Genomic DNA, 26,072 nt, shown 5'->3' on the forward strand with positions numbered 1-26,072 from the left:
TAATCGTTTTTTCCGAATCAAGCGCCATCTATCCATAATTCGAAAAAATGTTTCGAATAAAAGTTGCTTATTTTTATGCAGAGAATTCAAATCTACAATAAAAAATGGGGGCTCCTATTTAAGATTTTAAAGTAACCCCCCACCCCACCTCCGTGGGGGGTCGCGTTTGGTACCATTCGATATATTTTTCAAAAATATTAAATAAGTGTATTTTGCAGTTTTTCGATCTGATGTTTATTTTACTAAATATCGCGGGATTTGTATTTAAAATTTAAAATTTACCCCCCACCCCTCTCTGCGAGGGGTCGTGTTTAGTATCTATCGATAGATTTTTGAAAAATATTGAACGTGTAGTTTTCAGTTTTTCGATCTGACTTTCATTTCGCGAAATATTCGCCTTTTTCTTGTGAAACTTTGTGACTCACCAATTCCCTTACGCCCCGCTCAAATCGTCAGATTTTTTAAATATACACTGTTTTGCATGTACTTAACTTACCTTATCTTAATCTGACAATTTCGAGTATTTTTAAGGATAGATTTTTTTTTTCGGGCTCCCCTAAACGAACTCCCCTGTGTTAAGAGCCAATATATGGCAGAGGTACATCTGCAGGGTACCACGTTTCTCCCCATATGATAATCTGACGCGCTCGAGTAACTGCAAAAATCCCCGCTTGGGCTCCCCTACCATATTCCCCAACAATATTTTCAGTTATTTATTGGTGTTGAGAATATAAGTAAGAAATTTGTATGCTTTGCACAAGAGGACGGCTATACGGCTCAAAGCATTTATTCTTTTTTCTATTTCAGATTCCATTGTCCAATAAGAGGGTTATTCCGCGATAATTTTCTCATTTCATTTTATCTCCTTTTTTATAGATTAGGTATATAATCCCGGTTCCTCGGTCGCTAGAGATCTTTTCATCATTCCAAATATTGTTTATAATGGTAGGGGAACAAAGTATGCTAAATGTGCAGTCACTCGAGCGCTTTAGGGGCATATTGGATTGTGAAGAGTAGGTCCTAAAACCAAAAAAGTTAAGTAAAGTTTTCCATTTTAGTGGGCGCTTGCCATTTTTAATTTAATTTTCCATTTCCAAAAATCGTTTTTTTTTCAATTATAACGCCATCTAACCATAATTCGAAAAAATATTTCGACTAAAAGTTACTTATTTTTACGTAAGGAATCCAAATCTGCAATAAAAAATGAGGGTTCCCGTTTAAGATTTTAAAGTAACCCCCCACCCCACCTCTGTGGGGGGTCGTGTTTGGTGCCATTCGATAGATTTTTTAAAAATATTGAATAAGTGTATTTTACAGTTTTTTGATTTGATGTTCATTTCGCGAAATATCGTGGATTAAAATATTAAATTTACCCCCCACCCCTCTCCGTGGGAACTCGTGTTTGGTAACATTCGACAGATTTTTAAAAAATATTGAGCACATATTTTTTAGTTTTTCGATCTGTCATTCATTTCGCGAAATATTCGCTTTTTTCTTGTGAAATTTTGGGACTCGCCCATTTCCTTACTCCCGGCTCAAATCGTCAGATTTTTTTAAATATACACTCTTTTGCATGTACTTCCCTTACCTTATCTTAATCTGACAGCTTCGAGGTTTTTTAAGGATAGATTTTTTTTTCGGGCCCCCCTTAACGAACTCCTTTGTGTTAAGAGTCAATATATGCTAGAGATACATCTACAGGGTACCAGGTTTCTCCCTATATGATAATCTGACGCGCTCGAGTAACTGCAAAAATCCCCGCTTGGGCTCCCCTACCATAAGCGCTTTAATTTGTCCTACTAGGTGTTCGCCACCCAATAGGTATATATCGTTCACGGGGGATGTTGTCAAAAGCAGGAATCTTGTAATTCTTTTGTGCTCTATTGCTTGTTTTACCTCGTCCATTATAGGGGTTCTATATTTTCGGTGTCTTGCTTAATGTGACAGATGTCAATATGTTCTTCATTTTCTTTCATCCCGAAAGAAGTTTAGAAAGAGGTTTTCCAAACTGATTTAATTTCTTTTGGATATCTGTTAACCTACACTTCTTGATTTCTGCAAATATTTGTTCGGGGTCTGTATAGTTCTCTTAACTTGCGTTGATATTTATACACTTCTCCTATATCGTTGCTTTGAAGATTTTCTTCTACGTTCTGTATACTACTGTTTTCGTATTTTCTTTCCTCTGTTCGGTATATTTTCTTGCTTTCTTGCTTGCTTTCGTGCTTCTTTACAGAATATATTTCTACTGTCATTAATTCCTTTTCTGTATGGCCTCATTACTACTGTGATTGAACAATTCCCTTTTTAATTTTTTTTTTCTTTTTTGTGTCTATGGTCTTTCCTGCTGCGTCAATTTTGTGACTACGCTGCCTGTATTTGTCAGTATTTGTGTTATTTACATAATATGTCTCATAGTTATGTTTGATATGTTGTCTCAATTTTTGTTTTGTTTCTCTCTTGGTGTTATGAATCTGGTTAGTTTTGTTTCGTATCCTTCTCAAACATATATTATACTTATGAGCACTTTTAACAGACCAAATATTAACGGTCGAATCTATCAATTATTTCAATATTATAATGTTTCAATTCCTATTGAATATTGTTAAAGAGTCTTGCTTTTATATGTGAGCTCAAGAAAGACGAATAACAGATTGCTACATAGTAACAATCACTACCAGATTCTTTGGTGATCACTCCAATATCACACATTTGATATAATAGTATAAATCAAAAGTAATAGTGCATGTATTTAGAATAACAGGTTATTTAGAATAGAAACATTAATAACATTGCTCATTAAAAATAAGGCACTTGTATTAATATAATCTATAAGTGAAAATAATAGTTAAACAAATGTATTGCTTTCTGAACGACATTTTGCTGTCACAGCATAATATTAAAATATAGGGGTCCCCTTTTTCTTTTTCCTTAAGGTTTTCACTCTCGGGAAGCGTTTTCAATATAGGAGCTACTTTTGCGAAGCGTGTGGCCAATCAAACCCCACTTTCTGGTCTTTAATTCATTCTCTAGCTCCTTCTGTTCAAACAGCGGTAGATCTTTTTTTCTAATAGTGTTAGGAACAAAGTACGAACAATTCTTTAAAAGTCGTTAACAAGACCTTCAGTTTGTCTGTAAGGGTTTTTGTCATAGGCCGTAAGCTGCAGTACTTGGGACATATAATGAGGGCCCCAGGACAAAGAAGAATATCCTGGCTTATTAACCTGAGAGCATGGTATAGAAAGACGTCAACACAACTATTCCGCATAGCAACCAACAAAGTCATCATACCCAGAATAATCGCCAACTTTCGGAACGGACAGGCACCCTACGAAGAAGAAGATTTTGTCATCTACCAGGTTTCACATCCGTAAAGTAGACTTTACATTCGACTAGAATATTCGGTCTACCTTTGTAGCGTGTACTGATCCCACACCAAAGCTAAGCAAGATCAATGCTTGCTAAGCTTTTTGTATTGTCCTACGGATATCGTTTTTCGTGACTTCGCTCTCTGTTGATGACACTCTGATATACATACTTTGCTGGCTTCAGTGAAAAGCGTTGTCGGTTGGTCAGCAACATCTTGGAACCTTTGCCCTAAAAAGCTTATATCATCGCAGCATACTAGATCTTTTAGGCGTGAGGTTAACATTCGTTGTATGCTTCTTGTGTCAAAGTCTAGTTTTGAGAGAACGTAGCATTTTGTCTCGCTACAGTAAAAATTGTATATTCTCCATCATTAATCCCATTTTGTGTCACACAGAATACTAAAAGTTATGCTTATATCGTCGGTCAGATAAGCAAAAGAATCGCATTCACTTCACTGTAAATGATCTAGTGATCGATGATTCAGATTCTGTCCAGGAAACGAAAAGATTAACGTAGTAGTTTAAAAATCTAAATGTATTGTTACGTATATTACAATACGTTGGTGTGTTGGATCTGTCTATGGCAAGTGAAAGGGGCTTGCGGCTAGGGTAACTCACTTCATAATCCTCCATCGTATAAGAGCGTGTTTTAAAAAAACTAAATATGTAAGACCATTTCGAAAACTGGACTTTTTAATTATTGGGCGGTTTCATCGAAAGATTAATTATTAGTAAATCGGACAACTATGATTGATTTTCCAGAATTAAGAATATACCCTATTCCACGAACATACGCCTGTTTTGGATTACTTCGACAACGAATATTTTACTGTGCAAAATAAGAAGAACGAAAGTAAATTGCAAATTACATTGTTGTTTATTGGAATAATTATTAGCGTCATTTACTTTCGTACTTCTTATGTTGTACAGTAAAATATTCGTTGTCGAAGTAATCCAAAACAGGCGTATGTTCGTGGAATGGCCCATAGTGAATCTTTCTGAACTAATAATTATGCAAATTCTAGTTAAAGGCACTTTTTGGTATCTAATTTATAAATAACGTTTGTATTTGAATTAGAAAGTTTGCAATAAGTATATATTGGTTTCAAAGATTTAATTAAAAAATACGAATTTTATTAATGTTTCTTTCATATTCATATTAATATCGGTTATAATAAATCTCAAATTAAATTTTAAAAATTAACATAAAAAATAATCAAAAATTAAAATTAGAATTAAGTAATGGTAACTAAGGCAACTGCTAAAACTAATGATAATAAACCCATAGATTGCAAAGCTTCAGCAGAATTTTTAGGTTTCTGTAGACCAAGTTGGTTGGGTTCGTCAACTTCATTGTTGATCTGGTTTCCTGCAGCAGGATACCACGTTTCAGATGTTGATTCTTGAGTACTCCAAGATGGTGAGAAACTTCTTAATGGATCTCTTGTACTTCCTGATATACCTAAAATAAGGAATAGGTCAGTTTACGATTTTTCAAATTCTAAAAATGTTTAATTTAACACAACTATTTTATAAGTTGTAAGCAATTGTTAAATAACAGTCTAAATTAAATTTGATAATCGAAAGGTCTCTTATTAACTAGCCGTCGTGTGAATAGGTTATTTCATCTGCAAGAGTAACTGGGTAGGGCACTTAGCTAGAACACAAGATATACGGTAGACAAGACGAACCATAGAATGGTTCCAGAAACCCCAGAAACTAAAAAAGAAGCCTAGGATGACCACTGATTGGATGGACCGACGAAATAAAAAAAGAGAGAAGGTAACAGCTGATTGATGATGATGTTTCAAGAGATACAGTTGAATAATTCGTATATTGAGCAAGATTAATTATTGTATATACAAAAACCTCTTAATGATCGGTATTTAAAAAATGACTAAAAGTGTTCAAAGTGATCCACCATATAAAGAAAAAAATACATAGGTCAGAACAGTCCAGAAATTACGGTTATAGAGAAAAGTGTTAACAAAATACCACGTTTCATTGATCAGGTTGAAACAGATAATTTAAAAAGTTAATTAATAATCAAATGGATGCGAAAGAAAAAAGGAAAGAATTCTCTGTTAAGCAGACAACGTAATATTAATAGCCCAAGATGAAGATAGTCCGCAAAGACTAGTCCACAGCTTTAACATAAGAGCAAAATAATTTAATATAACAATCTCATCTCAGGAAACGAAAACAATAATAAACAGTAAAGAACCAATCAGCTGTAAAATATAAATTGGTGCCATCAATATTAAACAAGTAATGGAGATAAAATACCTTTGTATTACACTCTTCAGCTGTGGATACCTGAACAAAGGAGCGAGAGATCAAGAACAAAAAGCAAATAGACAGGCAGGATGTCTTAATAAGGCGAAACTTACTATAAGGCGAAACCGAAATTATAACACTGAGATGAAGTCAAGAATCTATAAAGTCAGTGTAAGAACAATAATGACATATGTATTAGAAACAATACCTGACACAGCCACAACACAAAGGCTACTGGAAACGGCAGAGATGAGAGTACTGAGAAGAATTACAGGAAATACACTGAGGGATCGAAAGAGGAGCGAAGATATTAGAAGACAATTTAAAGTGCAGTGTATAAACCAATGGAAACTAAGTAGAAAAAAGAATGGATAGGCAGAATGGGGAGACCGCTGTGGTCAAAATAGCAAGAGATAAATTACCAATCGGTAGAAGACGTATCAGCAGACTGGGCAAAAGATTTAGTGACAATCTTCTATAGATTTATCATGGTATCAATGCGCCAATGAACAAGCCGAATTGCTTATAAAGAAGAAGAACAATAAGCTATAATCAAACGAGGCTAAGTACAAATATTACGTATTTCAAAAGACAAATCACTTTTTATTATTCATCGGATGCTCTTCCATTCATCGTCAACTTCATAAAATTAGAACACCCTGGTTAATATTGTATCTAGTACACTGTAACATCTAGTAACACTGAATCTTCAACACCCACATGTTACGTAGCTGCTATGAAATCCAGACCGAAGCCTTCCTTCCCGAAAAAGGAACAAGCAATTATTTATCATTCAGAACAGAACTTAAAACTATTCGATTATGTAAAATCCACACGTGATATTTTTGGTCCCAAAAATATAATATTTGCATCTAAAATCTCGAACAACCGGATTTGCATATACCTAAGCAAAGTTGAACTTGTTGACCAGCTTATTTCAAATCATCCCATTATTTCAGTAAACGGTCTAGACCTACCTATCAGAAGATTAGTTACTCCAGCAAAACGTATCCTAATTTCGAGTGTCAGTCCCTCAATTCCCCACGATCTCGTAGAATCTGCTCTACACGGCATTAGTTTACAACTCGCTTCTCCCGTTTCTTTCTTAAAAGTTGGAATCCAAGGAGATGAATATAGCCATATTCTCTCATTTCGAAGACAAGTGTACATAATCCCACCTACCGAAAATTATGAGCTTCAGACCTCGCTACTCATTGAATTCGATTCCACAACAAACCGTATATTCCTATCTACTGATAAAATGGAATGTTTCATATGTAAACAAACAGGTCATACAGCCGCAAATTGTACAAATTATCAAATCACTAATGTTCCTCAATCTTCCGGTGAACAGTCATCGGCAACAAAAACTGTGTCTCCTCCTATAGAACAATTATCTCATGAGCTTACACATGGACACAAAAGACCACTCTCTAGCCCCCTGAGCACACCAGATTCCTCTCTTCTCGATAATCTTACATCTAATTCTCAAACTGAAAGCTCGTCATTGATGCCCCCTCCTAAAGATTATTTGGCAAGTAACATAAAACACGTAAAGAAAAAGTCAAAAATGGATCCGACAGATAAATCCAAAATATCAGAAAAATCTAAGCAAATAATGAGAGATCTCTACACCAACAACCCACAAAGTTTCTCTACTCCACTAGATAATCTCATAGCCTTTCTTGAGGACGCCCCAGGAAGTACTAATCTGACAGAAGAAGCCCACCAATTTACTTCTAACATTAACTCGCTATTATCTGACATGTATGAAATTTATTCACAGCTAACCACCAGAGGACTAAAAAATAAATTCACAAGAATATCAAAGAAGCTCAAACGGGAACTCTCTGCACAAACAGACGATACAGGTAGCCTTTTATCAGAAACATCTATGGATACCTCTGACGGTGATGACTCAACCGATCTTTTACAACAACCTGAAACATCCAAAAATCATTAACTTTCACACTACTTCAATGGAATTGTGACGGATTCTTCGGCCGCTTAGAAAGAATCCAACAACTTATTAGCGACACTAATCCAAATATATTATGCCTACAAGAAACAAATTTCAAACAAAATCATAATATTTTTCTTAAATCTATCAAGGCTATCATCACATAAGAACAGAATGCCTTAGAGCAAGTGGAGGAACCTCAATTTTTGTCGACCAAGTGCCCTAAAAGAATAACTATCTGCATACTTCAGAATATAATAGAAATATGCTTTATTGTCATGAAAAATTGTACAATTTTATCGACAAAGCTTATAAAAGTCAAGAAAACAAAACAATAACAATTCAATTTATTAAAATTACATAAATCGTCAATATATTTACAATAATAACAATAATAATGAAGTTAAACAGAAGTAATCAATTGCAAAATTTAAGTAAATTGCAAATGCATAGTCTACCTAGTAATTAATAAGTTTAAAAGTTAAGCTGCTGCATATGACACCCAAATATAGACAAAAAAATGATAATAAAAATACTACTTGTGCAAAGGGTACTGTAATTTCTTAGTTATTGATTAAGAAAATCTTCTACTGAATAATATGGTCTTTCAGATAGGTAGGCTTTTGTCAGTTTACGGAATTTGGGGAAAGATGCTGCAGATCTAAGTTGTAGAGGGAGATAATTGTAAAGTTTTTTTGCGGAATATAATATAGATTTCTTTACTAACTCAGAGGACGGGGTCGGCATATAGACGTCAAACGTAGAATTTCTCGTGAAGTAGTCATGATTAGGTCTTGGTGGAAAGACATGTAGATGTTTACGGATTAAGCAAACAGTTTCTAAAATATACAAAGATGGAAGGGTTAAAATTGTGTGATCTTTGAAGTAACTTCTGCAATATGTTGTTCTTCTGGGGCCAAACAGATATCTAATTGCTCTTTTTTGTAATTTGAAAATAACATCGAATTGGGCAGCTGTACCAGAACCCCAAAAAGGAAGACCATAACGAAGATGTGACTCGAACAAAGAAAAAATATATTATTTTGAAAGATGCTAAATTAAGTTCATTCGAAACAGATCTTATAGCATAGCAAGCTGAGGATAGTTTCTTCCTTAACAAATCGATATGGTGGGACCATTTAAGGTTGCTGTCTAAAAAAATATCAAGAAATTTTACAGAATCAACGGTACTGATCTGGCTGTTATTAAGAGATAAGGGTTGAAGGACTCCTTTATAAGACAATGCTACTGTTTTATATACGTTAACGAGAGTAAATTAGAGTCAGAACAGGTTTTTATTGTAAGTAGATCAGAAGTTAAAGTAGCATGAAGAGTTGCAATATTTGAGTTGCTCCAAGTGATACTGGTATCATCAGCAAAAAGAAAGACTTTTCTCTAGATTTTTAAGCTAGTGATGTCATTAATAAAGATAAGGAAAAGTAGAGGACCCAATACTGAACCTTGTGGTACCCCACATACAACATTTTTGAGACTAGAGTCTGTATCATTTGCTCTAACCAGTTGTTTCCTATCATCCAAGTAAGATTGGAACCAATCTAAAGAAATACCTCGAATTCCGTAGAAATTTAGTTTTCTTATCAAAATGTTATGATTTACACAATCAATAGCTTTGGCGTAGTCACAAAAAACGGTGGCAGTGTGAAGATTATTGTTCAGTGCTTGATAAACTCATGTAGTACAGAAAAGATGGCATCAGTGGTGCATTTATTATTTAAAAAGCCGAACTGATTTTGTGATAAAATGTTGTTTTCAACTAGAAAGGACATAAGTCGGGCGTTTATGAGTCTCTCAATAATTTTGGAGAGTACCGGTAGTAGTGCAATAGGTCTATAATTGCAGGTATTAGATATTTCACCACCCTTATGAAGAGGAATAATGATGGCTATCTTCAGGCACTCTGGGAATTTACCTTTCTCAAAGGAATCATTAATTAGTGAGATGAGGACTTCTAACACATTTTCTGGGAGATTAGAAAAAAATTTTATCGATAGACCATCAGTACTACAGGAGGATTTGCTTTTGATACTATTGATTGTTTGGATCAGTTCAGATTTATCGACTGGTTTTATAAAGAATGAATTCGAGACCTTTCTTGAATTAGGGAGATAAGCAATGGGATCTTGTTGTGGCAAAATAGTTGATGTAATATTTTTACTCACATTAACCAAGTATTCATTTAGATTTTCAGGGTCTGGAAGGGAAATTGTTTTAGCAGTGTGGGTTTTATTTCGAAGATCGTTGCTTTCTAACACATACTTTTGTGATTAATTTGCTAAGGAATGTCGAGAAAGTTTGTTAAAATACCTGATAAAGATAAAACACCCTTCATCATGAAAATTTTCCAATATTTGAGGCCAAATTAAGAGATATCGGGAAAGCAATTTTGTTTGTTTCAAATAAATCCATTCAATTAAGAAATTTTGAGTGTGCCTACAAATTTTCTAAAAAAAAGTAATTGATTTACAAGCCTAATATGTATTACGGTCATTGAATAGTTTACAGGCTTACGTATCTAGGAGCCGATTTTTTAAATTATTACCTCGTTTAAACGCACCTTTTACGTCAAAGTGACGTTACCACTGGTGCACCTAGAAGAGGTTATTTAAAATTAAAAAATAAAAATAATATAAATGTTATATTTTACAAAGTTTAACAAAATAGAAAGTATAAAAAGAAGTTTTTTTAATAGAATGGATTATGGTCTTAATAATGAAAACAAGGAAGTCTGTTTTGAAAATACCGATTTTATTTTATATCTATCCCAAATTATCCAATCTTTGTTTGACTTTCCATATGCACATATATGACTCACGTCCAAATCTGCAGCAACTTGTCTTAAAAGCCCACCTTCTTTGAGTTTGGCAATTGCTCTTGCTTTTGCGCATCATTCAAATTCATTATAACCATTTTGGAGGAGTTTGATATCGTTATTTCATTTTTCAACAGTCGCGAAATTTTTGACAAGCATTGATTTTTTGAAATTTTTTGAATTTGACATTTATCAAATCCGAACGACACTGCAATTTTACAGTATTACAATATACAAATTAAGGTGTAAACTATTCAGTGACCGTAACTGTACATAATCTTTTCATAAATAAATTCGTCAATAAATCTTTAATATATAAACCAGTAAGTATTTGTTTTAACTGTTATAAATAATGATGAACTCAGACTGATTCCTCGAAAAAAATATGTTTGCCCTTTATTTGAGAGAAACTGTACTTTTATTTTTCTAGTATTCTTCATCCTTGTAAATAAAATTCATGTTACCAGAGAACGGCAGTTCTCGTCAGTGGCGCACAATACCCCTACATGCGACACTATAATGTATACACGAAATTTTCGATAGTCTAAATCTGACTGAATTGAAAATTGGGCCAAATCTCATCTTATAGTTTAAGAAAAGACTCGCCCGTCCATATATCAACTCTCCATTTTGGTCCAAGGGTGTGGATTTTACGGCCCTTCCCATGTTTGGTCTGTTTTTCGTTCTCGTGCCCAGAACTTCCAAAAATTTCAAAAATGTAAGTCCGACCTTTGCGTCTTTTGATAGTACTGATCATTATCTTTCCAATGCATGTCTAATTTTGAAAATCGTTTATACCGTTCAAAAGTTACCGAGCTCAGAAGTATGACTCAATTTTAATTTAAAAAGGGGAAAATGTTTGTGGATATGTATGTATGTATGTATATATGTCTGTGTGTGGAAAATTTACACCGATCTGAATTTTGTTCTTTGTGTTTTAAGACGGGGTCAGGGCCGATTCAGAACCGGTGTAGTTTGAGTTTCCGCCACCCATAAGTCAGCTATAGGGCTTTATACCAAATGGCATATTTTTTGGACGTATATATCTTAGGTTCAAGAAAAGACACGAAAACCGCAAATATACCAGATCAATAGTGTTGAGTTAAGCTTTAAAATGGTGCCTAAGCGGTTACTACCTACACACAACTCAGTATAGCCGAAAAACTAAAAAACTAAACTTTGAAAATTTTGGTTTTTCGACAATTACTCAAAATTTTAACCTACGAATTACGCCAACTGAGCGTTTGTAGGAGGACTCTAGACGCATCTAACGTTGTATACCTCATATCTGGGAAAATTCTAATTTTTAAGTTATAGGTTTCATAAGTATGATCAAATCTATTTTTTATGGCACAAACGGATTTTCAAGCTCAATAATTCCTGTAATAACTTTAGTTATCATCCTTGACCTTGGATGCATCAGATACTACTCGTCAATACGTTTAAAACTCATGTTTAATGATCGGTTATGCCGTTCAGAACTTATCAAGCTTCAAAAGTATAATCCATTTAACCATTATCACCGAAATGGTTTATGTAGTTGTAATGATTATGAAGCTAAGTTTAACAGGGCAATCCGAGTTCATTTAAACTCGGATTGTCTTATCATAAGTCTGGTGTAACTACTATATCATTTGGGAGAGAATGCGACAAAGGCGACCATTTATAACGTTTAACGTGTAATCGAGAAACATTACATTCAATTGCATACATTTAATTTATAAGAAAGTTTGAAAAACTCCTGATACAAGAATAAAAAAGCGCTAAACGCCGTAAAAATGAGTGCCGCATAGAATATTCCAGCTACAAAAGAGCTGATATGAATATTACGTGGCGCGAAAATGTATTTTTATTTTGATGGAAAATAAAATTCTAGTTTTATTTTGAAAGATTTTTTCCATAATATTTTGCTAAATTTGAAGTAAAACGCGCCAAAGTCACTGAGGGCCAAAAGTCCCTAAAAACTTCTATACTTAATGTTTATTTTATTAAGTTACAGGTATTAAAATAAAAGAGAAAATTTAGTATGATTTTTAATTGCAAATATTTCATTCAGAAGAATTTTTTTTGTTATTCTAAGAGACTTTCGGCCCTCGGTAATAACGTAATCATTCATTCTGCCTTTAAAATTTTCAAAAATATTATCGATATTTTGAAAAAAAAAATGAATACATTTAAAACACATTCAAAATTTTGACAGGCGACATTTTGCGCCTTACCCCTTTAGTTTTTACTCATTTTCTTAAAAATACTTAAATATTAGAGAGTGTATTTGTAAAATAAATTATTCACAAAGAAATTAACTGGACGAAGCATTAAAATTATGTATATATACCTAAGTATATTTTTTAATTCACCTCATAAATGCCTCGACAACTTAGGCCAGTGGTATGGCCAGTAGATTTCGCAATCAGATTATAGTGCAATGTGTAATTTGTGTGTTGAGCAACTGTCTTGTTACTTAGTAAAGTCGACTTTTTTTTCTTTGGAGTTGTATGACTACGGGCCCTTCAAGGCTCATTTGCCGATTCACCAATTTTGCTTATTTATTTTACAATATATTTTCCTACTTAACATTTTCTATCCTACTTATTCTACTTACTTTATAAGGAATGACCACTGGTCAGTGGGAATACCACATCAGGCAAAAACACAGGTTTAGTTATATATTATAATAGATTTTAATTTCGGTCTTTACGTTAGTTAGTTTATAATTTGATTTTTATATTTTTAACATGTTCTATAAATAATTGCATTAATTCTGTATTATTAATTTGTGATAATATATATGTTAAATTTATTGGGTGTGTTATATTTTTACAACTGTATAATTTACTTATAAACATATTTATATTTATTTTGTATTAGATGGCAATTTAAAATCATATGTTCAGCATCACCTATTTCTCCACATTGACAATATGGCCTGTCTCTTAAATGAATTTTATGTAGATATGTTGGAATCAATGCATGGTTAAATCTTAAACGGTTAAAGTCGACTTCATTGTGTTTATAAAAAGATGCTTATTGTATCCGAACGTCCGCGATGCCTCAAATAAGTTCCGATAACACAAGGATGGAAATTATTTTTGTTTATTAAATTTTTAATAAGGAAAAGTTTCCTACCCAGCTGAGATTCTAACTCACAAGCCTTGGATCCAAAGGTAGGCTCTCTTACCGGGAGTTGAGTTGATCGAGTTGAGTTCACTCCCAAAGTATGAATATTACCTGACTCAGTAAAAGGTAATATTTGAATTCACTCCCAGGCGATTTTAAGCCGTCATTAGTATAAGTAATTATTATACCTTAAAATATGGACACTGTTGACAAATCATTCGTTTAAAAATATTTTTCTTATTGAACGTTCTTGCAGATGTACATCTAATTGGGATAATTTTTAAAAATGCAACTTTGTGATAATTCAGGAAAACAAAGTTTCATTGTTATGTTTTTGTTAATATTTGGTCACTAAGATTCATTGAATACATACGTGAGAGTAAAGATGAAATTGTAGTCCTTTCAAATTTTCATTATATCTTTATCTTTTTATCTACACAAAGAGCATTTTGTAGTTCTTTCAAATTATTATGTATAAAGTTTTTCTCAATATCACTTTTCTATCGTACACTTTCCTAACGTTATCTATACTTTGAAGTTTGATATAAGTATCTAATTGAAAATCTCGAAGAACATGAATAAACTGGTTAAAATTTGGATGTGTCTTTTAGAATGAAGCACTATACAGAGAGTGAAAAGACTCACATGTATTTGTTGTCCTTTGTAAAGACGAAGAATTTTCAACCCAAATGTTAGGAGGAAATGTTGATATTTCTTGAATATAGGTTTCAAGTAAATCGTCACTAAACTTAACCACTCTTTCATCTTCTGGTTGAATTGCAACAAGATCCATGGCAAAGCAATCCCCAGTGTCATCTGCTTTGAGAAATGGTAAACCAAATATATAATCAAGATTTATAGTCCTGCTTCTGCACCGTTTTTTAACTGATATTCGTTATCAACTTGCTTTCGCAAGTAACTTGGTATTCGCAAACAACTTGGTTTTGCCGAGATATTTTCAACTGCTTTAATAATTACCTACCTACTTAAAGTTTCTCTGTTAAGAACATCTTCATCTTATGGATAAAAGTACTATTTGGCAACAATGTTTAAATTTCAGAAAAATAATACCCTTTAATCATCCTTTATTGTAAAATAGTGTCGGGAGTGAACTCGACTAATAGTCCAGGGCGCATCTGTTTTGAGATGGACGTTGAGAGGTGACTCAAATTTTTTTGCAGAAATTGCTTGAAAATAACTAAAATAATAATATTTGAGTTATCCTCCCACTCAAAATGGTCCGGAACATTGTTTAAATAATCAAAATGTCAAAATATGAAGGAAAAATTCGATTTTTTTATTGGTTTTTTGATTATAACTTTAAAACTATTCATTTCTGAGAAAAGTTGCACTGACATAAAAGTTGCGCAATTAAATTTCCTACAATATAGAATTGGTTAAAAATTTAAAAAATAGTCACTCTTCTTGTAAAATAGCAATAATTGCGAAAAAAACCATACAAAAACAAGTATTCGCATTTTACGTTTTTCAACCAATTATGCTTCACTTAGGACCTTCATATTTTACCCAGAAAAACTTTATGATATAGTAAAACAACACTGTAAATTTCATTAAGATCGGTTTAATAGATTTTGCAAAATAAATTTTGCAATCCAGCTTTCGCAAAAAAAAATCATTTTTTAAAAATGTTCCAGGACTGAAAATAAAGCAGACATCAAGTTGAATTTTTTTTGCGTATAGAAGTGTACTCTACCTTTCATTTGCAATTTGCAAAATTAAAATCGATTAATTACCACGGCGTCAGGAAGTTTTTTAAATAAACATTAATTTTTGATGCTACGCGCAGGACAGCGGTGTTCGATTCACACAAGTTGATTTCCACCAAAATCTCTTCCAATCTTTATTTAATATATTATTTTTCCGCAAATCGCCAGGAAATTTTGACATTCCTGTCAAAATTTCTTGAAGAAAAAGTCAGGACTTCCTTACTGTAAGGAAATGTCATTTCCTTACTGTAAGGAAATGATATTTTCCACCCACCTCTACCGAAAGTATACTTTTCCGGACCTGATTGTAGGGAGCAAAGTTGTACTTTTCCTCCCTAGGGAGGAAAATATTTTTCCTCCCTAGGGAGGAAAAGTAAAAGTGACGTCATAGTATTTCATTCATGAAATATAACTTATTGACGCCCTGTGCAATATCTTTTTTTATTACTTAAGTATCTATACATTTTAACGTTTATTTATAAAACACCCAGTAGTTTGCAGAATGGTAAAAAACAGTAAATTGTTATTTTGATTTAACAATGTTTACATTAATAATTTTACTTATATTTGACAGTTGACAGTTATATTGTACCTACTTGTTAGTTTTAGTTTTAATAAATTTTGTTGGTTAGTTACATAAATAAATTAAGTAAAAATGAAAAAATGACTTGTTATTTGAGGAAGGTGGAAAAACCATATGTATAACATGGGAGTAAAGTGCCTTTTCCTCCCTTGAATGATTACTGCCCTCCGCTACGCGTCGGGCAGTAAACTTCATTCTCGGGAGGAAAAGTAGCACTTTCCTCCCTTGTTATACAAATAGCTATTCCGTACAGTTGTTAGTGTTCTACATAAATGATAGAAAACATTGTCAAGTTTGACAATTCAACCTCAATACGTTTCCATAGTAACCCAAGTAATTTTATTAGGAATTTCAAAGCACCATTTATTTGGGAATAAAATTATCGCGTTTTTTTTAAATCAATCAATATCTGTCGAATTTTAAACGATTTGCGGAAAAATAGTATGTTTACCTCGTAGGAAAAGCCACATTCCTGGACTCTGTGTTGCTAAGTCTCGGCTTGCGCCTCGACTTAGCAATCTTCACAGTCGTCCAGGAATGTTAAGCTTTTCCTACCCGGTAAACAATGTACTATTCTTACTCTATATTTTGTTGTATTTTAATAGTTTAATTCCACAAAAATCAAACTAATTTTATTATTGCTTGTGAAATATTGTTTATACAATTGCATGTGTTTAAAAATAATAAACTTTTATTCTTTAAGTTAAAATATATGAACAAAGAAAGTTTTTGCTAAAAAAAGTGTTATTTCAAAGGATAGAGTATGTGTTTTTATTTTGCAATAAATAAATTCATTTATTTATATCGAAATGTAATAAAAATTAAAATGTATCAATCATTATCAAAGGTCATTGGAATGCCCAATCAGAGCAAACTATCCACTGTCCTGCGCGTAACACTAATAATTAATGTTTATTTAAAAAAATTCCTGACGTCGTGGTAGTTAATCGATTTTAGTTTTGCAAATTGTAAATGAAAGATAAAGTACACTTCTATAAGCAAAAAAAATTTCAACTTGCTAACTGCTTTATTTTCAGTCCTGTAACATTTTGAAGAAATGAATTTTTTTTGCGAAAGCTTGAATGCAAAATTTATTTTGCAAAATCTATTGAACCGATCTTAATGAAATTTACAGTATTGTTCTACTGTATCATAAAGTTTTACTGGGTGAAATATGAAGCTCTTAAGTGTAGCATAAATGGTTGAAAAAAGTAAAATACCAATACTTGTTTTTGTATGGTATTTTCGCAATTATTGCTATTTTGCAACAAGGGTGACTATTTTTTAAATTTCTATCCAATTCTATATTGTAGGAAATTTTATTACGCAACTTTTATGTCAGTACAACTTTTCTTGGAAATGAATACTTTTAAAGTTATAATCAAAAAACGAAGAAAAAAATCGAATTTTTCCTTCAGTTTTGACATTTGGATTATTTAAACAATGTTCCGGACCTTTTTGAGCGGGAGGATAACTCAAATATTATTATTTGAGTTATTTTCAAGCAATTTCTGCAAAAAAATTTGAGTCACCTCTCAACGTCCAAATGTACTAATATTTTTACAGATGCGCCTTGGTCTATAATAAAATAACTACCTGCTCAAGACGGGAGTGAACTCAAAGGTGCCCCTCTTACCACTGAGCCACATAGGGCTTATGTATAAATTTAAAAGAAAACTGTTTTTTTTTTAAATCGTACTCCCGTTGACTATTTGTTTAAACTTGTTATTTATCCGGTTTTTAAATTCTAATCTAAATCCGGTCAAAAAGAAAAAAATCTATATATCTACTCGATAGTTTACCATGTTGAAAAAGAGAATAAAGAAGTACATATGTTTAAAACTTACTCGGACTAGTAGTTGATTGTCTTGCATTCCAACCTGAAGTCGATTGCCAATCAGGTCGTGTCGGCATACTGGACCTCGTTGAAGATGACTCCGGGAACATTTGTAACGTATTTCCAGTCAATGCTGAATTAGAATCACTCCAACTTGCTCTTCCGTATGAACCTGGACGAGTCCTAGATCCTAAGAAATCATTTGTACTTGATGCGAAGCTTCTACCAGTGGGAACACTAGAAGAAAAACTCCAGGGGTAAGTTGAAGGAAAATTGGAGGATGTGAACGGTACTCTAGAGGGGCTGAAAGGAAGTTTGGACGGACCTATGTTGACAGGAAGGTCTTCTTTCGGTCTTAAATCCTGAAATGTGCTCCAAGGTTGGCTTTCACTGGATGAGGTTGATATTACCATAGAATCTGTTCTGTCTGCATACTGCTCTGAACCGGGAATAATACAGTCCCCAGAATTAGGGCTAGAATTGTAAGAAAAAAAATTATATTAGTAAACATAGCGTGTAATTTTCAGTAAAATCCTATAGTAGGGGAGGAAAGTATGCTAAGTTTGCAGTTTCTCGAGCGATATGGAAACCTATTGGGTTGTGAAGATTAGGTCCTAAAACCAAAAAAAGTTAAGTTAAGTTTTCCATAGTGGGGGACTTTCCATTTTTTAATTTAATTTTCCATTTCCAACGATCGTTAATTTCCATCTATCTATAATTCGAAAAAAAGGTCTCGAATAAAAGTTGCTTATTTTTACGTTAAGCATCCAAATCTGCAATGAAAATTGGGGACTCCTGTTTAAGATTTTAAAATAACCCCGTACGCCGCCTCCGTGGGGTATCGTGTTTGATATCATTCCATAGGTAAGTACATGTTTAAAAAATATTGAACACGTATTTTTAGTTTTTCGATCTGACGTTCAATTCGCAAAATATTCGCTTTTTTTGTGAAACTTTGTAACTCGCCCATTACCTTACGCCCCGCTCAAATCATCATAATTTTAAAATACACTCTCTTTTGCATTTACTTAATTTACCTTATCTTAATCTGACGATTTTGAGTTTTTCCAAGGATAGATTTTTTTGGGACCATCCTTAACGAACTCCCCTGTATTAAGAGCCAATATATGGTAGAGGTACATTTACAGGGTACAAGGTTTCTCCCCATGTGATAATCTGACGTGCTCGAGTAACTGCAAAAATCCCCGCTTGGGCTACCCTACCACTATCTTGTGGTTTATTTATTTATGATTGAAACTATTAGTCGGAGAGATAGAAGCGGATTTTGTGCGTGATAAATAATATGGAAAAACTATACGAGGATACGTTGAATTAGTTGTGTACATGACTTTCACCAACGGCCGGAAACCAGAGTTGGGGCCGAGGGTAGTTATAAGGGGTCAAAGTCGCGGATTTTATTATTTTTTTTATGACACTCATGATCGAGATAGTGCACCAAAATTTGGGAATAAGTAGGTCGTGACGCAACTAAGTAAAATCACTAGGAGCGGAACGCTGCGTGGCCGACAAAGGGGTGGGGGTAGGGGTGAATATAAAAAATATAAAGGGTTTTTTGCGCCGTTCGTGATTGAGATATTGGACCAAAATTTGGGAATAAGTAGATCATGACATTACTAAGTAAAATCCCCAGAGCCGGAAACCAGAGTTGGGTATGAGGGAGTTATAAGGGGTCAAATTCGCCGTTTTTATTATTTTTTTTTTGTGACGCTCATGATCGAGATAGTGCACCAAAATTTGGGAATAAGTAGGTCATGAGGTAACTAAGTACAATTTGGAGGGGTGGAATGCTGCGTGGCCGATAAAGGGGTGGGGGTAGGTGTGAATATAAAAAATATGAGGGGTTTTTACGACGTGCTAGATTGAGATAGTGCACCAAAATTTGGGAATAAGTAGACCATGGCTTAGCTAAGTAAAATCCCTAGAGCCGGAAACCAGAGTTGGGGATGAGGATAGTTTTAAGGGGTCAAAGTCGCAGTGTATATTATTTTTTTTGTGACCCGGCACAACATTTGTCCCCCCGCAGCGTTCCGCCCCTGGAGATTTTACTTAGTAATGTCATGATCTACTTATTCCCAAATTTTGGTGCACTCTCTCAATCACGAACGGCAAAAAAATCCCCATATATTTTTATACTCACCCCTGCGTACCACCCCTTTGTACCCCAAGCAGCGCTCCGCCCCTGAAAATTTTACTTAGTTACGTCATAACCTACTTACCCCCAAATTTTGGTGCACTATCTCCGTCATGAGTGCCACAAAAAAAATAATAAAAACCGCGACTTTTACCCCTTATAACTACCCTCGTCCGCCACTCTGGTTTCCGCCTCTGGGGATATTACTCAGTTATGTCATGGTCTATTATTCCCAAATTTTGGTGCACTATCTCAATCACGAACGTCGCAAAAAACCCCTTACATTTTTTTATATTCACCCTTGCCCCACCCCTTTGTCGGCCACGCAGCTTTCCACTCCTGGAGATTTTACTTAGTTACGTCATGACCTACTTATTCCCAAATTTTGGCGCGCTATCTCGATCATGAGCGTCACAAAAAAAAATAATAAAAAACGGAACTTTGACCCCTTATAACTACCTTCCTTCCCCACTCTGGTTTCCGGCTCTGGTAATTTTAATTATCTATGTCATGGTCTACTTATACCCAAATTTGGTGCACTATCTCAATCAAGAACGTCGCAAAAAACCCCTTATATTTTTTATATTCACCCCTACCCCCACCCCTTTGTCGGCCACGCAGCGTTGAGCCCCTAGAGATTTTACTTACGTACGTCATGACCTACTTATTCCCAAATTTTGGTGCACTATCTCGATCATGAGCGTCATAAAAAAAATAATAAAATCCGCGACTTTGATCCCTTATAACTACCCTCGGCCCCAACTCTGGTTTCCGGCCGTTGGTGAAAGTCATGTACACAACTAATTCAACATATCCCCGTATAGTTTTTCCATATTACTTATCACGCACAAAATCCGCTCCTAGCTCTTAGACTATATATAAAATGAATCATGTAATAAGTATAGTGGCAAAAACCGAAAAATTGTGAAGTAGGCTTACCATTTTTAATTAAACATAATGTCATACACAGAGTGCGCCAAAGAAAACAGTCCACTTCGATATTTGGCAGTATTTATTAGGTTTTACAGAAATGACGAAGCAGGTCGATTTTTGATCTAAGGGGACACATTTTTACGGTACATACATCTGTCATTTTCCAACCCCCTCCCTTCCACTTTCCCACCCCTTATTTTTAAATAGAGAATAGGGGTCGTCTGCTAGCTCATTTGAAAGGTTACTCAATTCTCTATTCAGTAATATAAACATTAGGTAACATAATTATTTATACAGGGTGTCCAAGAAAAAAATATTTTAATTAAATTAATTGACACAAAAAAAGAATGTATGTAATTTATTTAATTCAATATACATGCTACGGCTGTCATAAAACAGAAAAAAATGTTTTTTGATAAATAAACATTGCTTTTTGCTTAATTTTAATATTCAAGCTGCCACCCATCTGCCTCTCGGTAGATAGATAGATTGACAAATGACAGATGTATGTACTGTAAAAATGTGTCCCCCTTAGATCAAAACTCGACCTGTTTCGTCATTTCGTTAAAATCTAATAAATACTGCCAAATATCGGAGTGGACTGTTTTCTTTGGCCCACTCTGTATAATTTATGGCTGCGCGTTTTCTTTATAGTAACTGGATATCAAATTCAGAGCAGCTTCCAATTTTTTTTCGACCGCTTTAAAGCTTGACTTGTAACGTGACGCTTAAGTCGTCTACGCACAAAAAGTTTTTAGTAAAAGTTGGCGTTGATCATTGGTGTATAGATTGAAAAGTATAAGTACTAGTACGCTACCCTGAGCCAAGCCGTTTTGAGGTAGTTAGCGACTTTTTCCTCTCAAGACTCATGTAGAATCATCTATTTGCACTAGTGATGTCCATGTGGTGAGACCGCTCCCGTCTGAAAAAATTTCTGATTCGGTTTCTTTGTGGATTCCTATTAAAAAATTTCCCCTTTAAACAAATCTGAAGGGTGCCGGGCGGAATTTTTAGGCAGAAATTGTTTAAACAATTTTTTTAAACAAATACAAAAGATCACATTTTTTTGCTCTAAAACATATGTTTTTCGGTTTTTTGGGTTCTTCTAAACAAGAAAGGTATCTTGTAATTTTTCTCAAAAATTGCTAGTTTTCGAGTTATAGGCGATTTAAAATCTAAAAAATGCGAAAATACGCATTTTCGAGACTTAAAAACTAATATTTAAATTAGTATTTTTGAGGTTGCCAGATACTTAAATGGAAGATTAAACATTCATCTTCAAGATTCTGAAGAGTGAACGCATCTAACCTTAATTTATACCGTTGTTTTTTAATTGTTAAATATACGTGTTTATCCGATTTTTTTGCCGGTGCGGCGAGCTCTATTTCAAAAATCTCCTATTTTTTTCCGAAAAATATTTTTTCTATATTATTTGGGATATTCTAAATAAAATAAGTCTCTTGACATTTTTCTGAAAAGTTAACAGTTTTAAAGTTATAAGCGATTTAAAATCCGAAAAATGCCAAAATAACGCATTTTTGGATTTTAAACCGCTTATAACTTTAAAACTGTTAACTTTTGAGAAAAATACCAAGAAACTTATTTTATTCAGAATGTCCCAAAGAATCTAGAAAAAAATATTTTTCGGAGAAAAATTAGAGATTTTTGAAATAGAGCGCGCCGCACCGGCAAAAAAGTCGGATGGACATGAATATTTAACAATTAAACAACAACGGTTTAAATTAAGGTTAGACGCAATATCTCTTTAGAATCTTGAAGCTGAATGTGTAAACTTAAATTTAAGTATCAGGCAACCCCAAAAATATAAATCTAAATATGAGTTTTTAGGCCTCGAAAATGCGTATTTTCGCATTTTTCAGATCTTTAATCGCCTATAACTCGAAAACTATCAATTTTTAAGAAAATTTACAAGACATCTTTCTTGTTTAGAATGACCCAAAAAATTTAAAAATATATGTTCCGGGGCAAAAAAACGTGATCTTTTGTATTTGTTTAAAAAAATTGTTTAAACAATTTCTGCCCAAAAATTCCGCCCGGCACCCTTCAGATTTCTTTAAAGGGGACATTTTTGAATGGGAATCCACAAAGAAACCGAATCAGAAATTTGTCCAGACGGTAGCGCTCTCACCACATTACTTTGACGAGTTGGTAGACCTTGAGAATGGCGTAGACTTTCTACAGTAGATTTCTGTGATTGACAGTGTCGTACTGGTCGCTTAGATGTGTTCCGTTATAGCTAGAACTTGGCTGGTATAGGTCCTCCCAAGTCTGAACTCAGCTTGTTGTGGTATGATTATTGAGTCAACCGCTTGTTCTGTGTTTACCTTTCTTTCCCGGCTTTCCTTTACTTTGTTAAAAATAAGTTAGATCATGACAAGAATTAACCATATTGTTAAATCACATTATAAATTCAAATTTTCAATTATTAACTAAATACTTACATATAGTTAATACATTGTTCTTGTAAAAATCTTAAAGCTTTATCTATGATCTGGGTCGCAAATCTAGTAGCGGGACCATCTGCAACACCTCGATCGCAGAGTCTTCTTGTTTCTCTTTGTACGCATTGTTTAAATCTGTCATGAGAACTGAAAAATGACATCAAAAATAACATTAAAACTGATAAGTTAGAGTAAAAACCAAATAAAAACTGATTTTATAAATTTTTGTCAATAAATAATCAATTTTAAAATTTTTGCCTGATTTAATAGTAGTTACTAAGCTGATATTAATATGGATACAGATAACGACGATTTTAATACATGAAGGGGATATTATTAAACGTAAACACATCCTCTCGATCATCGACTTTTAACCTTTAGCATCTATGGTTGAATATAGGTATCTTCCATCTTCCATCCTATTCTGACCTTTCTGCATCATATTTTCTGTGGTTTTCCGTGAGTTGTTGGTGTTATACTTCAGTGTCTCTTGGTTTCCCTAGGTCTCCATTCTACGTCTTTTAATTCAGTTATAATCTAAACGTACTATATAATACTATACAGTGCGGTGGAATAAGTGTTGCCCCCCCCCTGTTAACTTGTTTATTTTAAGAATATAAGCAAAACGCTCGGATAGGTCGATTTTTAAACTAACCATAGTATATTATAGCATCAGCGTTTCGAACTTTACGCGATCCCTCTTCAGGTGACAGCCATAACTTTGATTTTTTTAAATGAGAAAGTATGGTATGTTAAACAGTAAATGGTTAAGTTCAATTAGTTACCACTATAAACAGCCGGGATTAACCGATAATAGTATAAAAGGCCCGGAAAATTTATTTTAGGCTTTATTATGGGAGTACCGTCTAGTCAGTGTTAATTGCAAAAGACCAACTCTGTCTACCTCGGTGGCTTATCGCTCCGGGTGGGTCTTAACAATGGGCCAGGTCAGATAAATTTAATAATATTTACGACCGCACTAATTGAATTCAAACCATTTACTGTTAAACAAACCATACATCATGTGACACATCATTTAAAAGCTCTTAGAATACTGATAATACTTTAATCCCGTTTGAGAGCGTAGGTGCAAAATTTCGGTCGAATTCTTTCTAAATCATTTTTTTCGAATCCTGAAAAACTAATAAGTATTTTTGAAAAATTTAAACGCAGAATGAAATATTACAGTATTCTCGATGGTCCAAAGTCCCTGAGAACTCCTATAATGTTTATTTTAATAAGTCACAGTGGAGAAAAAAAGAGAAAATTTAGTGTGATTTTTCATTTCAAATATATCATTCAAAAGAAACTTGGTAATAATCTAATCTTTCATTCTGCGTTTAAATTTTTCAAAAATACTTATTAGTTTTCTCAGAATTCGAAAAAAATAAATGCGTTTAAAAAGTGTTCGACCGCAATTTTGCGCCTACGATCTTAAAAAGGATTAAAGTATTATACATTTTTGAAATCAGTATTTCAAAAGCTGTTAGATGAGGTGTCACATGATGTACTTTACCATTTAAAAAAATCAAAGTTATGGCTGTCACCTGAAGAGGTATTGCGTAAAGTTCGAAACGTTGTTGCTATAATATACTATGGTTAGTTTAAAAATCGACCTGTCCGAGCGTTTTGCTTATATTCTTAAAATAAACAAGTTAACAGGGGGGGGGGGGGCAACACTTATTCCACCGCACTGTATATACCGGGTGTCCACTTATATTTTCCCCATTTTAACTGCCTATAACTTCTAAACGGCTCAAGACAGAAATATGCGGTTTTCGCTGAAATGTTTTATTTTAGTAAAAGTTTTGTCTGAATGGACTGAATTTTTTATATCGCTTTCAAATACGAAAAGAAAAATGGCGGATTTTTTAAAAAAACGTTGTTGACTTTTTTTTAATGGAACACCCAGTATATTTTTTCGTAAATTGAAAGAAAGGTCATTCACCTATCCATCGATATAAAGTTGTTCAAAATCTGTTGTCAAATCACTGAGTAATTAATTTTTAAAATGAGAGGTGCAACGTGGATATCACATACCTAAATAACATAATATGTGATTTCCACATTGCATCTCTCATTTTAAAAATTAATTTCTCAGTCATTTGACCACCGATTTTAAAAAAAATTTATATCGTTGGATAGGGAAATGATTTTTCAATATTTTAGGTAAGTAACCATTTTTTATGTCGCTTTTAAATAAAAAATGGCGGATTTTTGGAAAAAAACGTGGTTGACTTTTTTTATTGAAACACCCAGTATATTTTTTGTAGCTTGAAAAAACGGTCATTTACCTATCCAGCGATATTAAATTATTTAAAATCGGTTGTCAAATGACTGAGCAAATAATTTTTGAAATGAAAGATGCGTGGAAATCACATAACATAATATCATTTTGCTTAGTTATGTTATTATATTTAGGTAGGGTAGCAGCACCATTTTTGGCCACTTCACCGTTAGTGGCCACCTAAACCAATGATCTAATATAATAAGGTCCGAGTTTACCGCCTTTACGGAAATCGGAAGAATTTCGACTATATTCGTTCTAACACGATGGCTCTACAATTTGCGACTTATTCTGATTTACAGGTTAGTTTCTACTTATTCTTGAAGTAGGTGACACTGTGTATTAGACCTTCTGTTAACGATATACGTAAGAAAACAGGTAAGTTTATTTAAGCTGTATTTAAGCCAAATATTAAAATTTTGTGATCAACGTATGATTTTAAGTTTTGGGTATGATTTCTTTACGATTTCATCTGTTTTTAAACTCCTTATTTTATCTCGATACATTATTAAATTGGGTGGTCACAAATGGAACACTTA

The 26,072-nt window shown here is 33.6% G+C and overlaps 1 protein-coding gene across 1 annotated transcript in view; it reads right to left on the bottom strand.

Moving 5' to 3' along the window:
- Window positions 1-2,258: 2,258 nt before the first annotated feature.
- Window positions 2,259-26,072, bottom strand: part of LOC114327275 (uncharacterized) — a 103,344-nt gene continuing 79,530 nt past the window's right edge. Inside the window, exons 4-6 of the mRNA XM_028275831.2 lie at window positions 23,247-23,393; window positions 17,710-18,173; window positions 2,259-4,830 (exon numbers count right to left, since the gene is read on the bottom strand). Of these exons, the coding sequence (XP_028131632.1) occupies window positions 4,604-4,830; window positions 17,710-18,173; window positions 23,247-23,393 (838 nt within the window). The 3' untranslated portion in view covers window positions 2,259-4,603. The remainder of the gene's footprint in view (window positions 4,831-17,709; window positions 18,174-23,246; window positions 23,394-26,072) is intronic.

The sequence above is a fragment of the Diabrotica virgifera genome, chromosome 2, assembly GCF_917563875.1.
Source record: "Diabrotica virgifera virgifera chromosome 2, PGI_DIABVI_V3a".
Classification (NCBI taxonomy): domain Eukaryota; kingdom Metazoa; phylum Arthropoda; class Insecta; order Coleoptera; family Chrysomelidae; genus Diabrotica; species Diabrotica virgifera.